The sequence below is a fragment of the Panulirus ornatus genome, chromosome 7, assembly GCF_036320965.1.
Source record: "Panulirus ornatus isolate Po-2019 chromosome 7, ASM3632096v1, whole genome shotgun sequence".
Lineage (NCBI taxonomy): Eukaryota > Metazoa > Arthropoda > Malacostraca > Decapoda > Palinuridae > Panulirus > Panulirus ornatus.
The window spans coordinates 42,235,508-42,252,070 of NC_092230.1; the positions used below are offsets into that span (position 1 = coordinate 42,235,508).

Here is a 16,563-nt window from a genome sequence, read left to right on the forward strand (position 1 = left end):
TTCTACTTTGTTTATTGTCATTGTTGAATAAAGAGAATAGGCCTGTCAGTGCATGACTGTACCCATAAAAGTTTTTCAAAACTTCATATTGTGTTTCAAAATGTAAAGCACAGCAAGTGTATCAATAGTTTTTTTGCTAACCCTACAGAACATTCCCTTTGTTTATATTGTAAGAACAGAGTAATCGAAATTGTGCTTGAAAATGTTGTGAATAAGGTGGTTTAAAGCATAAATGTAAGCATTATGATAGTAAATATTTAGTGGAGGAAGTGATATCCACATTTAAAAAGTGTTTGAAGTACAGTTTTGGATATTCTGCTGTATCAAGAAAATTATACAAGAATTGGTAACATTGTATGTGGTACGTCATTTTTGACAAGATATTCAGTACATGAAACAGTATGTGAATTAACAGATGAGAAATAATGAGGGCTAAGAATGATAGAGTTGGATTTTAAAGTAGATATTGTTTATTTGCCAGAAAGGTAGTGAATCATTTCATGGTGATGAAAATACATGGGAGGCTGGGTGTGTCATATTCCAGGTATGCAAATTAGGAGTCAGGATAATGTTAATGTATGCATTACTTATGAGTTCATGCCTGAAATACAGTTTGATTCTAAGATAATCTATGCAGGTGTTAACATACGTCTCAGGTTTGTATAAATTGCTCCAGTACAGATTGATTAAGATCTTGTGCTAAAGTAGTAAAGATACATTTAAGGATTATACATTGCATTCATAGTAGCATATTTTTTTCTTGGCTTTGTCTGCATTTTTCCTCACTTTTCTTATTCTTGCCCCAACCCTGTACTATGCCACCATCCATCTCTCATCTGCTCCCTGCCATCTCTTTACTTGTACAGTTCCCTGTTTAACCCTTACTTTCCTTTTCCCTCCATTTTTTAATATTTCCCTTCCTTTCCTTTAGTGTTATTAGTTATATCCCATTAATCATCTTCCCTCTCTTACCCCTTCATTTAATCTTTCCCTCCCTTACCCATTTCTCCCTCCTCCCTCACTCACCCTCCATGATTGTTTCATACTCTTGCTTTTCCCTTGCCCTCACATCCTTTCCTCCCTCTCTTTTCTTAAGCTATTTGAATCCAAGATTTGTCGTGTTGTTACCTACTTGATATTTCCCGTATCAGATGCAATCCACAGATCTGTTTTCTCTTGTACAGGTAGATCTTTAGAAAAAATTCCTGGTGACTGAGCAGTCCAGATTTTTTTCAGAATTTAGACACCAGTCTCCCCAGTTTTTTAGTTTTTTAATTTTATGTCTATGTAATGTATGGAAATATGAATGATTTAAAGCATTTTGAAAGACATTTGTGTATTGCACTTAGCCGAAATTTTCTTTCTTTTGCTTGTGATAATTGTAATGTAGACTAAGGGAGAGTTTGGTAATTGCATAAAAGATGAAGTGTTTAGCATTGGATGCTTGTTAGATATCGTAATTAGGGCAGCAAAAGAGTAAAAACATCAGAAGTAATAGAATCAACTGAGAAAAGCATGGAGTACTAGCACCTAAATGTAAATTAGAAGCTCTCTCAGTATTTCGATGTAATCAGATGGGCAGGCATTCAGTCTTTAGGTTGCTTTTGGATGGTGGATAGTCAGACTGGAGGTATAATGATCCCTCCCACCTCAGTCTCTCCGCCTTCCCTTCCCTTTCCACCATTTCTTTTAAATGCCCACATTATTACCTTTGCCATCTGTCTAGTCCCTCCCCAACCCTCTGTGATCATGGTGCACTCCTCTGTATCCCCCCTCCCTGTTCTTTTCTTTGCTCACTTTGCTCCTTTAAAATCTCATCCGTTTTTTGTATCTTTCCATTTTCCTCCAACTGGTCTCACCATCTCCATTTCTTCTTGCAATTAGGAGCTAGGAAAAGTCTCAAAAAATTAATAAATAAAATGCTGCCCAAATCATATGACTCGGGTAATCCTCTTGCTCTTCCAAAGCCCTTTTTACCAGCTTTTTCCTCCCTGTTCACTCATATCCCTCTTCTTACACCAACCCTCTATTACGTCAGTTTTCTCTCATCCTCTTCCCTGCCATTTCTTTGATTTTACAGTTCCTTCTCCCTCCCTTTCTTCCTTCCCTTTCAAATATTCTCCTTCCCTTACCTCTGTTTTCTTTCCTTATCAGTAATCCCTCTTCCTTTTTTTTTTTTTTTTTTTTTTTCTTTTTATACTTTGTCGCTGTCTCCCGCATTTGCGAGGTAGCGCAAGGAAACAGACGAAAGAAATGGCCCAACCCTCCCCATACACATGTACATACACACGTCCACACACGCAAATATACATACCTACACAGCTTTCCATGGTTTACCCCGGACGCTTCACATGCCTTGATTCAATCCACTGACAGCACGTCAACCCCGGTATACCACATCGCTCCAATTCACTCTATTCCTTGCCCTCCTTTCACCCTCCTGCATGTTCAGGCCCCGATCACACAAAATCCTTTTCACTCCATCTTTCCACCTCCAATTTGGTCTCCCTCTTCTCCTCGTTCCCTCCACCTCCGACACATATATCCTCTTGGTCAATCTTTCCTCACTCATTCTCTCCATGTGCCCAAACCATTTCAAAACACCCTCTTCTGCTCTCTCAACCACGCTCTTTTTATTTCCACACATCTCTCTTACCCTTACGTTACTTACTCGATCAAACCACCTCACACCACACATTGTCCTCAAACATCTCATTTCCAGCACATCCATCCTCCTGCGCACAACTCTATCCATAGCCCACGCCTCGCAACCATACAACATTGTTGGAACTACTATTCCTTCAAACATACCCATTTTTGCTTTCCGGGATAATGTTCTCGACTTCCACACATTTTTCAAGGCTCCCAAAATTTTCGCCCCCTCCCCCACCCTATGATCCACTTCCGCTTCCATGGTTCCATCCGCTGACAGATCCACTCCCAGATATCTAAAACACTTCACTTCCTCCAGTTTTTCTCCATTCAAACTCACCTCCCAATTGACTTGACCCTCAACCCTACTGTACCTAATAACCTTGCTCTTATTCACATTTACTCTTAACTTTCTTCTTCCACACACTTTACCAAACTCAGTCACCAGCTTCTGCAGTTTCTCACATGAATCCGCCACCAGCGCTGTATCATCAGCGAACAACAACTGACTCACTTCCCAAGCTCTCTCATCCCCAACAGACCTCATACTTGCCCCTCTTTCCAAGACTCTTGCATTTACCTCCCTAACAACCCCATCCATAAACAAATTAAACAACCATGGAGACATCACACACCCCTGCCGCAAACCTACATTCACTGAGAACCAATCACTTTCCTCTCTTCCTACACGTACACATGCCTTACATCCTCGATAAAAACTTTTCACTGCTTCCAACAACTTGCCTCCCACACCATATATTCTTAATACCTTCCACAGAGCATCTCTATCAACTCTATCATATGCCTTCTCCAGATCCATAAATGCTACATACAAATCCATTTGCTTTTCTAAGTATTTCTCACATACATTCTTCAAAGCAAACACCTGATCCACACATCCTCTCCCACTTCTGAAACCACACTGCTCTTCCCCAATCTGATGCTCTGTACATGCCTTCACCCTCTCAATCAATACCCTCCCATATAATTTACCAGGAATACTCAACAAACTTATACCTCTGTAATTTGAGCACTCACTCTTATCCCCTTTGCCTTTGTACAATGGCACTATGCACGCATTCCGCCAATCCTCAGGCACCTCACCATGAGTCATACATACATTAAATAACCTTACCAACCAGTCAACAATACAGTCACCCCCTTTTTTAATAAATTCCACTGCAATACCATCCAAACCTGCTGCCTTGCCGGCTTTCATCTTCCGCAAAGCTTTTACTACCTCTTCTCTGTTTACCAAATCATTTTCCCTAACCCTCTCACTTTGCACACCACCTCGACCCAAACACCCTATATCTGCCACTCTGTCATCAGACACATTCAACAAACCTTCAAAATACTCATTCCATCTCCTTCTCACATCTTCCTTACCCTTTCATATATCTTGTCACTTTTTAGTATTCCCCTTCCCTTTCCTTATCAGCCATTCCCCCATCTTGCTTTTCATCCCCCATTCTCTCCCAAAGTTTATTCCTCTTTCCTTAACCATCTTCCTTCAAATCCTTCCTTGCTTTTCCCTTTTATGCTCTGTATTTCTTTCTGCTAGACCATGGTCTTAATGTCTATGTCTGTAATTTACCCCTTCTTTTTCTTTCTATCCCTTTTCCTGTTCTGTGTTCTCCTTCTGCCACTTTTCCCATTATTTGATATCCTCTTTCCTCTGCCTCCTCTCACTCTCTCCTTGCATATATTGTATCTCCTATCCTTTTTCTCCTCCCCTCTCCAACCTCTGAATATTTTATGGTCCCCAAATTTTCTCTCTCAATTTTCTGTTACTTTTTTCCTTCTGTCCCCCATCCTCTGTCTCACATTACCTAACCACTCTATTTCCTTTCCATCCCTCTCTCTCCCACCCCTCATCCAGTTCTGATAGTAACCTTTTAACTGCTACATACATGGTAATGGATATTTTTGAGTGAAGCACACCAGAGTTGGGTGAATTATCGTAATATGCTTCCCCCCCCCCCCCCTTCTTGTCTTCCCACTCTTCCAATGCTTTTTACATCTCCACCTTTCATGCTTATGTACTATCTTCTTGGTGCACCTTCAGGTAATTATTCATACATAATATGTAGCTGCTCTTATATAGGATTTGCCAAAGTTCATTTTGCATAACAACTCCTTTTTCTGTGTCTGACTCCCCAAAAGTTCTCAACAAGCTTTGAGAGCTGTCTGAAATATGCTAGATAAGATTATAGCTTATAGCTACCTTGCAAAATGGCAATCAAGTTTGAAAAAAAAATATATGGGTACTATTTAATGTAATATGCATTTGTACTAAGAGGTGTTTGAGATACTGGATACAAGAGCTTTCCAGTTATGAGGATAATGAGGAATTACCATACTCTGCCTGCTTGAGGTTGCACCACAACTGAAAAGTCAACTTTACCAGTCTTGCTGAAGAACTCATCTTTTGAATTCAGTCTATCCTTTACTCTACTGCTGATTGTAGCACATCCTTAAAGCCGTAGGAATCCCTAGAAAAGAGTTCTTTGGGTTATGTGTTGATGATGTTAATCTCTGAACAATGAAGCTTTTACTATTATGTATAAATTGGCAGAAGAATACTTAGTGGAATTCCAAAGAGAAAAATTTGAATGAGTAGTGAAATAATTTCAGTATAATGGTGACACCCAAGAAGGTTGCAACAGTTAGTGTTTATTGGGAGTAAATAAGAATTAAAGATCAGGAATTTGAAGACTGGTAAGAAATAGTATTAGGTCGGAAATTTTACTAGATAGAAAGCAGCTGGTAAACATGTTTACTGTACAATAAGAAATGAAATGGAATAATGTCGCATTGTAGCAAGAAAGTTGTGGAAAGTTTTCTGTATTTTGCCCTCTAATTTAAGAAATCTATGTAGAGTGAGTACTAAAACCTTGAACAGAAGTTAGCAAATGGCTAAAGAGTGCTTTAGACCACAAGGCACTATGCAGGGCAGCAGTGAACAATCACACCGTATTTTGGAACATACAGGATATGCAACTTGCCCAGCTTCCTATCAAAGTCTCATTTAGGTGGGTATTCTCTCCTCCATCTTTTTTTCTTTTTCCGTGCTTCCTCTTCTTCCTCCCATCCCACTCCTTTCTCCATTTCTACCCCTTTCATGGTGATAAACTTTCAGTCCTGTTCTCACCTTTCTTCCATCATGTCAAATAACTTTTATCAAGTAGTTTCAGGTAAGGTTGTAGAGCATTTTTGGTTTCGGCTGTATTTTTTATTGCTTTCTTGTTTATCAAGTTAAGTCACTGGTATTACTGCTGTTGTTACTGCTTTTGTATTTACTAATCAGTCACTGTTATGCTATCATTTACAATCCAGTATTTGATGTGTGACCCACAAATTCCTCACATTTCTCTAAAGGGCCTATTGGAAACCCAGACATCTAAACCTGCTTGGGCAAGTCCTTCTACCCATCGCTAATCTTCATTTCGTACTTTTGGATTTGTGGAAGATATGTTTGAGAAGTAAGATGTAACATGCCTTTAATGCTATCTAACTTTTGTTGCACTTGCTAATCTTCATTTCATACTTTTGGAATTGTGGAAGATATGTTTGAGAAGTAAGATGTAACGTGCCATTAATGTTATTTATGCACTCACTGTCTGGATGATTTTTTTTTTATGCTCCATAATGCACTTTCAGCATTTATATGTTTCACATTTTGCTTACAGCATTATGTTTCAAATTTTGTTATGTTCTTTGTATGCCATGTTTCCACAGTGCATGTATACAAAGTACATGTCTTATACATCTGAGATTATTCAACATTCTGTAGCACAATATATATATATATATATATATATATATATATATATATATATATATATATATATATATATATATATATATATCCCTGGGGATAGGGGAGAAAGAATACTTACCACGTATTCCCTGCGTGTCGTAGAAAGCGACTAAAAGGGAAGGGAGCGGGGGGCTGGAAATCCTCCCCTCTCGTTTTTTTTTTTTTTTTTTTTTTTCCCCAAAAGAAGAAACAGAGAAGAGGGCCAGGTGAGGATATTCCCTCACAGGCCCAGTCCTCTGTTCTTAACGCTACCTCGCTATCGCGGGAAATGACGAATAGTATGAAAAAAAAAATATATATATATATATATATATATATATATATATATATATATATATATATATATATTATCCCTGGGGATAAGGAAGAAAGAATACTCCCTATGTATTCCTGCATGACGTAGAAGGCGACTAAAAGGGGAGGGAGTGAGGGCTGGAAATCCTCCCCTCTCCTTTTTAGATTTTCCAAAAGAAGGAACAGAGAAGGGGGCCAAATGAGGATAGTCCCTCAAAGGCTCAGTCCTCTGTTCTTAACGCTACCTTGCTAATGCTGGAAATGGCGAATAGTATGAAAAAGATAAATGTATATATTTATTTATATATTTTACTATACTTAGTCGCTGTCTCCCACGTTGACAAGGTAGCACAAGGAAACAGACGAAGGAATGGCCCAACCCACCCATATACACATGTAAATACATAAACACCCACACATGCATGTATACATACCAATATATTTCAATGTATTCGTACATATACATACACAGACATATTCATACTTGCTGCCTTCATCCATTCCCGTCGCCACCCTGCCACACATGAAATAGCACCACCCTCCCCAGTGTGAGGTTGCGCTAGGAAAAGACAACATAGGCCACATTCATTCACAGTCTCTAGCTGTCATGTGTAATGCACTGAAACCACAGCTCCTTTTCCACATCCAGGCCCCATAAAACTTCCCATGGTTTACCCCAGATGCTTCACATGCCCTGGTTCAGTCCATTGACAGCACGTCAACCCCGGTATACCCCATCCTTCCAATTCACTCTATTCCTTGCATGCCTTTTACCCTCCTGTATGTTCAGGCCCTGATTGCTCAAAATCTTTTTCACTCCATCCTTCCCCCTCCAATTTGGTCTCCCACTTCTTTTCATTCCCTCTACCTCTGACACATATATCTTCTTTATCAATCTTTCCCCACTCATTATCAATCTTTCCTCACTCATTCTCTCCATGTGACCAAACCATATCAAAACACCCTCTTCTGCTCTCTTGACCACACTCTTTTTATTATCACACATCTCTTACCCTTTCATCACTTAATCAAATCACCTCACACCACATATTGTCCTCAAACATTTAATTTCCTCCACACAACTCATGCCTTGCAACCATATAATATTGTTGGAACCACTATTCCATCAAATATACTCATTTTTGCTCTCCGAGATAACATTCTTTCTTTCCGCACATTCTTCAACACTCCCAGAACCTTCTCCCCCTCACCTCCACCCTGTGACTCTTCTGCTTCCGTGGTTCCATCCGCTGCTAAATCCGCTCCCAGATATCTAAAACACTTCACTTCCTCCAGGTTTTCTCCATTGAAACTTACCTCCCAATTAACTTGTCCTTCAACCCTACTGAACCTAAATAACCTTGCTCTTATTCACGTTTACTCTCAGCTCTTTTCTTTCACACACTTTACCAAACTCAGTACCCAACTTATTATTATTATTACTATACTTGATTGCTGTTTCCTGCATTAGCAAGGTAGCACCAGGAAAGAGACAAAGAGAGACTCATCCACTCATATTTACACATATATACATACATGTACATATACATGTTAACATACATATATACATGCATACACATACATATGCATATATACACATGTACATATTCATACTAGCTCACTTTCATCCTTTCTCGGTGTCACCTCACCCCACAGGAAACAACATTGCTACCTGTTGCAGCTGATAGGTAGTGCCAGAAAACAGATGAAAAAAGGCCACATCCGCTCACATTCATTCTCTGGCTGTCATGTGTAATGAACAGAAACCAAAGCTCCATATCTACATCAAGGCCCCACAGACCTTTCCATGCTTTACTCCGGGTGTGTAACCTGCCCTGGGTCAGTCCAATGAGAGCACATCAACCCCAGTATATCACATCATTCCAATTCACTCTTTTCCATGCGCGCCTTTCACCCTCCTGCATGGTCAGGCCCCAATCTCTCAAAATCTTTTTCCCTCCATCCTTCCACCTCCAGTTTGGTCTCCCACTTCTCCTTGTTCCCTCCAACTCTGACATATGTCCTCTTTATCAACCTTTCCTCTCTCATTCTCTCTATATGTCCAAACCATTTGAACACACCCTCTTCTGCTCTCTCAACCACACTCTTTCTATTACCACACGCTATAAAAAGAATGTGGTTGAGAGAGCTGAAGAGGTTGTGCTGCATTGGTTTGCACATATATTGAGTGAGGGGAGGTGCAATCAGTAAGTAATAAGACTTAGCCATTATTTTAAAGAATATGTACATAAAACATTTTTATAACCAGTACCCCTCAGAGTAATCTCCCTCTGCAAGTGTCCAAACGTTTCTGTCACTTATGGGAGCAACACTAGAAGCCCTAAACTGTGAACTATTAAATTCCATTTTCAAACAACTGGTTGCGGTTTATCCTAACTTCATCCTTCATTTAAATCAGAACCTCTTATAAAAGCCCTAGTTTACAGTCTGACCACTCTCTTCACAAATTTATACTCTACTTCCTTAGTGCCATCTGTAATAGACAAAGTCTTAGAACTTTTGGATGACACCTTATGTGTTATGAAGCAGAGGGGACAAGGAGAATGGGGAGACCAAATGGGAGATTAAGGGATGGAGTGAAAAAGATTTTGGTTGATCTGGGCCTGAACATGTAGGAGGGTGAAAGGCATGTACAGGATAGATTGAATTACGTAGAATGATATGGTATACAACGGTCGACATGCTGTCAGTGGACTGCACCAGGGTATGTGAAGTGGCTAGGGGAACCATGGAGTGGTCTGTGGGGCCTGATTGTGGATAGCGGCCTGTAGTTTTGGTGCATTGCACATGACACTTAGAGATGGATGTGAGGAACCATTCTTTGTCTGTTCCTGGCACTGCCTTGTTCATGTGGGAAGCAGCAATTAGATATGAGAATAAGAAACAGTGGAAAGGTCTGTGGGGCCTGGATGTGGATGGGGAGCTGTGGTTTTGATGCATTACACATGACAGCTAGAGACTAAGTGTAAATTAATTTGGCCTTTTTTGTCTGTTTTCCTGGCGCTACCTTGCTGGCGCAAGGGGTGGCAGTATTGTCTACTGTGGGGTGGGGTGGCACCAGGAATGGAAGAAGGCAAGCAAGTGTATATATATATAATCCCTGTGGATAGGGGATTAAGAATACTTCCCATGTATTCCCTGCGTGTCGTAGAAGGCGACTAAAAGGGGAGGGAGCGGGGGCTGGAAATCCTCCCCTCTCGTTTTTTTTAATTTTCCAAAAGAAAGAACAGAGAAGGGGGCCAGGTGAGGATATTCCACAAAGGCCCAGTCCTCTGTTCTTAACGCTACCTCGCTAATGCGGGAAATGGCGAATAGTTTGAAAGAAAGATATATATATATATATATATATATATATATATATATATATATATATATATATATATATATATATATATATATATCTGGAAATCCTCCCCTCTCGTTTTTTTGTTTTTTTTAATTTTCCAAAAGAAGGAACAGAGTGGGGCCAGGTGAGGATATTCCAAAAAAGGCCCAGTCCTCTGTTCTTAATGCTACCTCGCTAACGCGGGAAGTGGCGAACAGTTTAAAAGAAAAGAATATATATATATATATATATATATATATATATATATATATATATATATATATATATATATATATATATGTATATCTTTTTCTTTTCTTTCTTTCAAACTATTTGCCATTTCCCGCATTAGCAAGGTAGCGTTAAGAACAGAGGACTGGGCCTTTGAGGGAATATCCTCACCTGGCCCCCTTCTCTGTTCCGTCTTTTGGAAAATTAAAAAAAAAAAAAAAAAACGAGAGGGGAGGATTTCCAGCCCCCCGCTCCCTCCCCTTTTAGTCGCCTTCTACGACACGCTGGGAATACGTGGGAAGTATTCTTTCTCCCCTATCCCCAGGGATTAATATATATATATATATATATATATATATATATATATATATATATATATATTTTTTTTTTTTTTATACTTTGTCGCTGTCTCCCGCGTTTGCGAGGTAGCGCAAGGAAACAGACGAAAGAAATGGCCCAACGCCCCCCCATACACATGTATATACATACGTCCACACACGCAAATATACATACCTACACAGCTTTCCATGGTTTACCCCAGACGCTTCAAATGCCTTGATTCAATCCACTGACAGCACGTCAGCCCCGGTATACCACATCGCTCCAATTCACTCTATTCCTTGCCCTCCTTTCACCCTCCTGCATGTTCAGGCCCCGATCACACAAAATCTTTTTCACTCCATCTTTCCACCTCCAATTTGGTCTCCCTCTTCTCCTTGTTCCCTCCACCTCCAACACATATATCCTCTTGGTCAATCTTTCCTCACTCATCCTCTCCATGTGCCCAAACCACTTCAAAACACCCTCTTCTGCTCTCTCAACCACGCTCTTTTTATTTCCACACATCTCTCTTACCCTTACGTTACTCACTCGATCAAACCACCTCACACCACACATTGTCCTCAAACATCTCATTCCAGCACATCCATCCTCCTGCGCACAACTCTATCCATAGCCCACGCCTCGCAACCATACAACATTGTTGGCACCACTATTCCTTCAAACATACCCATTTTTGCTTTCCGAGATAATGTTCTCGACTTCCACACATTCTTCAAGGCCCCCAGAATTTTCGCCCCCTCCCCCACCCTATGATCTACTTCCGCTTCCATATATATATATATATATATATATATATATATATATGTTTTTTTTCATACTATTCGCCATTTTCCGCATTAGCGAGGTAGCGTTAAGGACAGAGGATTGGGCCTTTGAGGGAATATAAATTTGTTTGTATGCATCTTTATAGTCAAGGAGCAGATCTTTGTTCACATACCTTCAATTTCTTCATACATGACTTGCTATTACCTCGGGCAAACCTCTCAGCATGAAGGCCCCTTTTTATTCACAGAACCTCGCAATTACACTGTAATACCACAGGACCAACGTAAAACATGCAGCGCTGCTTTACACGTTTAGAATGTTGGCTCATCCAGAACAGAATGTCTGCATCTCTACAGAAGTCCTCAGCTCTCTCTCTCTCTCTCTCTCTCAGCACAAATTCAGCTCACGACCCCCCAGTCCCCTGGAATGGACAGTCTCTCCCGTTAAGCAAAATTCCAGTCATTCTAGGCATCACATAAGACACACATGACATTCACTTTGTAAACCTATGACATCAAAACACAAACTAAATGCCCTTTGAATGCTAACTGGTACTAGATTTTGAGAAGTAAAAGAATCCCTCATCATCCTTTACAAACAATTCATGTACTCCACTTTAAATTATGCCTCACAGCAATCACAGCCACTCTACCCCTTCACCATGAAACAAAGAACTTTCCAATATAGTCCTATCTCAACATCCTCTGCTCTCACTTGTGCATAATAGCACTAAGCTCCTTCCCAAACCAAAGTCTAACTGACCACCAACACTGATGTAGACATTAAAAGCTGAAGCCATGCCTCACACTTCAGTAAATCTACTCACGGATCTACCATACCACCTCGAACAGATATATCGCAGACAGAACGCACACACATTGAAGTAACCGCACTAAACACCGGACCTTCCAGTCCTGTCTTAAGCTCTCCAGATATACACCCATCAGAAACCACACTCCCAGACAGACATGAGGCACTCTCTCCCACTTACAGTCTGGACATTATCCATCACTGTAACACTACAAACACTGTTGCACCATATCTCAAAATGTTTCATGCCCACAATGCAACTACCATAAAGAAGACAGTAAGCACTTACTACTCATTTGCCTTGCAATCTATGCACAACAATATCACAACAATTTATGACCTGTAGTCTTGACTGGTGGACGTGGCCAGCTTCCTGAGTGCTGCAGGAGCTTCATAAGGATAGAAGGGATTCTTAGGGTGAGAAGTAAATACATATAATCATAGACTTGACACAGGTATAATTTGCATAAATTTTTGGCTGTCCCAGGGGGGAGATAAATAGGATAAGAAAAAGAATGATGAAACTTGTGAGAGCTTCTCAGGTGTTTCTAAATTGACTCCACCTGAAAGTGGTAACATTGCAAACTTGTCGCAAAGTTCAGCGAGGTTGTATGTCATCATCATCTAGAACCTTCTCAACTAAAAGGAGCCCACACTACCCTTCTCCTGCTGGGATTGCAGCCTTATAGCTAGTCCTAGTACATTATACATGAAACGCTGGTCATGCATCAGATCAAAAGTAGATGTAAGAAAGCTGCAGAATGATTAGTACGAATATTCATCATATGTAAACCAAGGCAAAATGCTGTCAAAGTAATTCACCTCATGATGCTCAGCACTCATGTCTTTGCAACAGCATGAAAGTGCTCCAGCTAGCACCTCATAACAAACAATTGGCATTTATGTAGAAATGAATTCCTAGCCCCTACTTCATACTGAAGTACCCTGTACCTTACAGATCCCCCCCTTCAACAAACACGACACTGACACACAGAGAATCTTGGCAGAAGTTTAAGGTGTCTGGGTTGTTCCAGAGTAGCTGAATAAAAGTGAAATGTTGCAGATAAAGGAAAATTAACTGGGAAAGGGTTAATATTGTACAATGGGGTAGGAGTACATGCTGAAGGAAGTTATAAAAGCTGTAGGTGCGTGCACAGCTAGGACATAAATGCTAAAAAACATGATACAGGTGAGTGAACTTCAGGAAATGGCATAGAGGATCTTAGAAATACTCATCAGCAGCAGAGGTATAAAGATGGAATTTTGAATTGGTGAAAGCAGTGTTCCTCCATATAAGGATAAGGCTTATGTTCATGTTGCTTGTCTTTTATTTAGGTTTCATGATTTTCTTCTTATGTTGCTGCCAGTAATGAAACTCATTATGCACTGGATAGTTATGGCTGCACCTTGCAGTTTGGAAAACCAGTTTTTTGTGAAACTCTTGGAGGAGAGAGAAGCTTGGACTTTTTGTGTACAGCTGTTATTTACATCTTTTTTGTGTTGCTATTTAACATAGCTTTAAGAAATATCCTTACAAAGTACAAAAAGTAACTAATGTTTAATTTGATTATTTTTTTCAGAGTATCCGCGCTGTGTAAAAAGGACTTAGAAGAAACTCTATCCTTCACCAAATTAACCTCAAATTACTTTTAAACAAGACTGTTGCAAATATAGTTTAGGAAAGATTACGTAGGTAGTTTGAAACTAAGGTAAGAAAATGTAGTACCTGCAAGCCATACAAATTAAAGAAATCTTTTGTAATTTACTGCATTTCCAGCTTTGATTGGCCAGCAATTCTTAAGTGATTTCATTTGCTACTTTGATAAACAACATTTCTTTAGAATTTATTCTTAATGCTGTAAGCATAAAGTACAAGTAATGTTTTCTTTTCACACTTATGTAATTTTGACTGAGTGAAGAATCATGTGCTACTTTATAGCATATGTGAATTATGACATTTAACATAGGTAACTACTGCAGAGGCCTTAACAAAACCATTTTAAAATTTTACATGTATCCCTTCAGTCTAGCATGGTTGGACATTGCCAACTTGCATTCCATTGTCACATATATGATGCCTTATTATCAAGTTTTTAGCATTGGGCATCTGGTTAATGTATGTACTTTTTTTTTCATATTTATAGTGTAAAGTCATATTTTCAAGTAATTGTGCAATGCTCGGAACTTATGCGTAAAGTAGCCTCCAAGTGAAGTTAAATGATGTGGAATTCAGGTAATGCATGCCCTGATCAGGACAAAGTGTCATATATTTCCTGATGCAGTAATGTGGATCACAGCAATTTATGTCCAAATGTGTATTTTAACATGTTAATGAACTATACATATATATATACATATACATCCAGTTTCCTCCATACGTGTTTACCTCAGGATGTTATAAGAGAAATAGACACAGTAGATATCACACTTTTCACTGCCATGCTGTTGGTTATATTTACTTCTGATTTTCTGTAGTTGGAACTGCAGTTAGCATGCACATTAATGTTAATTTTTATTTAAAAAAATGGGTGTAACTATTGTTAGCAAATGGAAATGATCACAATATTTTTTTCATGATAGAATATGGTCTGATATTTTTTATGTTTTTGAAAAGATATTTATATTTTAAGCTCAGTCACACACATTTGAGATCTTATTTCTGATGTTTAATCCACAAATGGTACAATCTATAGATAGTCATTTACATTTGCCTGATATCCCCATACATGTGATCAACATTTCCTGTCAGATGTCACCCTGCAGGTTCTACAAATTAGGTAGTACATGGTATGAAGTTACACTGCAGAATTGTATTCTTCTAATATATTGTAGAAGACATATCTCTGCACAACTGGATATACATCTCTGTTTACAATGGTCTAATGTTCCTGTTCCCAAAATGTAACTGGACTCATTGAAGACATGTTTATAGAACTCGGTATCATTTACAGAATGAAACCAAAAATTTTACTGTTATATAGAAGACATTTTTTTTACATACAACAACCATGTGCTCCCATTCATAAGATTTATATAGGATTCTTTGAAGATTCAGTCATTGTAGTGGTTTACAATACCCAATACCTACAACACAAGTCCCATTTGCTATATGAAACCAAGCGTTTTAGCTTCAACATATACAGCAGACCATTTCACACAACATAAAAATGTATGTGTTCGATTTATTTGTACTCTGGTCAACTACTTTTACTGCCTCTGTTGTTTGCTGTCATTGCAGTCTCCATATTAACTCTTTTTCTGAACTTCATGTAAAATAGGAAATACAGATGTTTAAGAAATCTGAAATTAAGGCCAGTTAAGTGTGTAGGTATTAACACCAAGGTAATATACATATAAAAGTAAATATTTTAGTACTTGAATGAAACTGCTGTCACTTGATAGTTTTCTCATTGTATTAAACTTGAAAATTCTAGCCTCTATCTCATAAGGTAAACCCTGTTTTGCAGTGTCACAATTATTGCGTATCAAAATTTGTACCAATATATTTATCTAGGGTACCTATGGTATGAATCACATAAGATCCTTAATTCATTAGTCATTTTAAAGCAAAGTAAAGAATAATGACATGCTTTTATGACTATCAGGTGAATTATGTCATCAGAACTGAGGCCAAAAAAAAAAAATTTACCCCATAAATATTCAAAGCAAATTTGGAGTCTGAGGACTGTATATGAACAGATTTTTCATCTGTAGAGGTTTCTTATCCATAACAAAATTAGTATTTTCCCTAAAGCATTACTCTTCAACTTCTAAACAGAAAACCGGTTTACACGATTACAAAGTGATGTCCTGGGTGACACATGTATGACTATTTGGTATAATGTCGGTTAACTAAGCCCAGTAAATATGTTATAAATATTGTAGTTAATGTTTGATGTTGCATGCCAAAAATATAATGCCAGTTTCCAAAGCTAGTAGTCATTTTGTATTTTCATGTGGTGTCATCCATAAATATCGTAGTGGATAGGGGAAAGTTTGATAAAAAGATGTGTATGTTAGCAATAGAAAAATGTAGATAAAATTTTCTCTCCCAAGTTACTTCTCTACATAGGTTGATAAATTCTCACGTTTCACTCACTGCCTGGGTTTCTTCAGAAATGGTAAAGCTTATGAGCCATCCATGTTCACTAGAACTGTCTTACATAAACTTACATCGATTTTAGTACCATCAGAAATTCAGGCACTTATGTTCATTTCTCTTGGATATAACACCAGTATGTGTAACTTCAAACTATTCTCCTGTCTCCTGAAGCTTAAGATACAGTATTATGAAGTACAG

At 38.8% G+C, this 16,563-nt stretch overlaps 1 protein-coding gene across 8 annotated transcripts in view; it reads left to right on the top strand.

Moving 5' to 3' along the window:
- Positions 1 to 16,560, top strand: part of Flo1 (flotillin-1) — a 235,098-nt gene extending 218,538 nt beyond the window's left edge. For 7 of the 8 annotated variants that reach the window (XM_071663590.1, XM_071663594.1, XM_071663589.1 and 4 more), the window contains 2 exons: positions 6,034 to 6,137; positions 13,844 to 14,031. In XM_071663590.1, coding sequence (XP_071519691.1) covers positions 6,034 to 6,093 — 60 coding nt within the window. In that variant the 3' untranslated portion in view covers positions 6,094 to 6,137; positions 13,844 to 14,031. Of the gene's footprint in view, positions 1 to 6,033; positions 6,138 to 13,843 lie in introns of all 8 variants that reach the window. The other variant, XM_071663595.1, reaches the window with a different exon arrangement.
- The last annotated feature ends 3 nt before the right edge of the window (positions 16,561 to 16,563 follow it).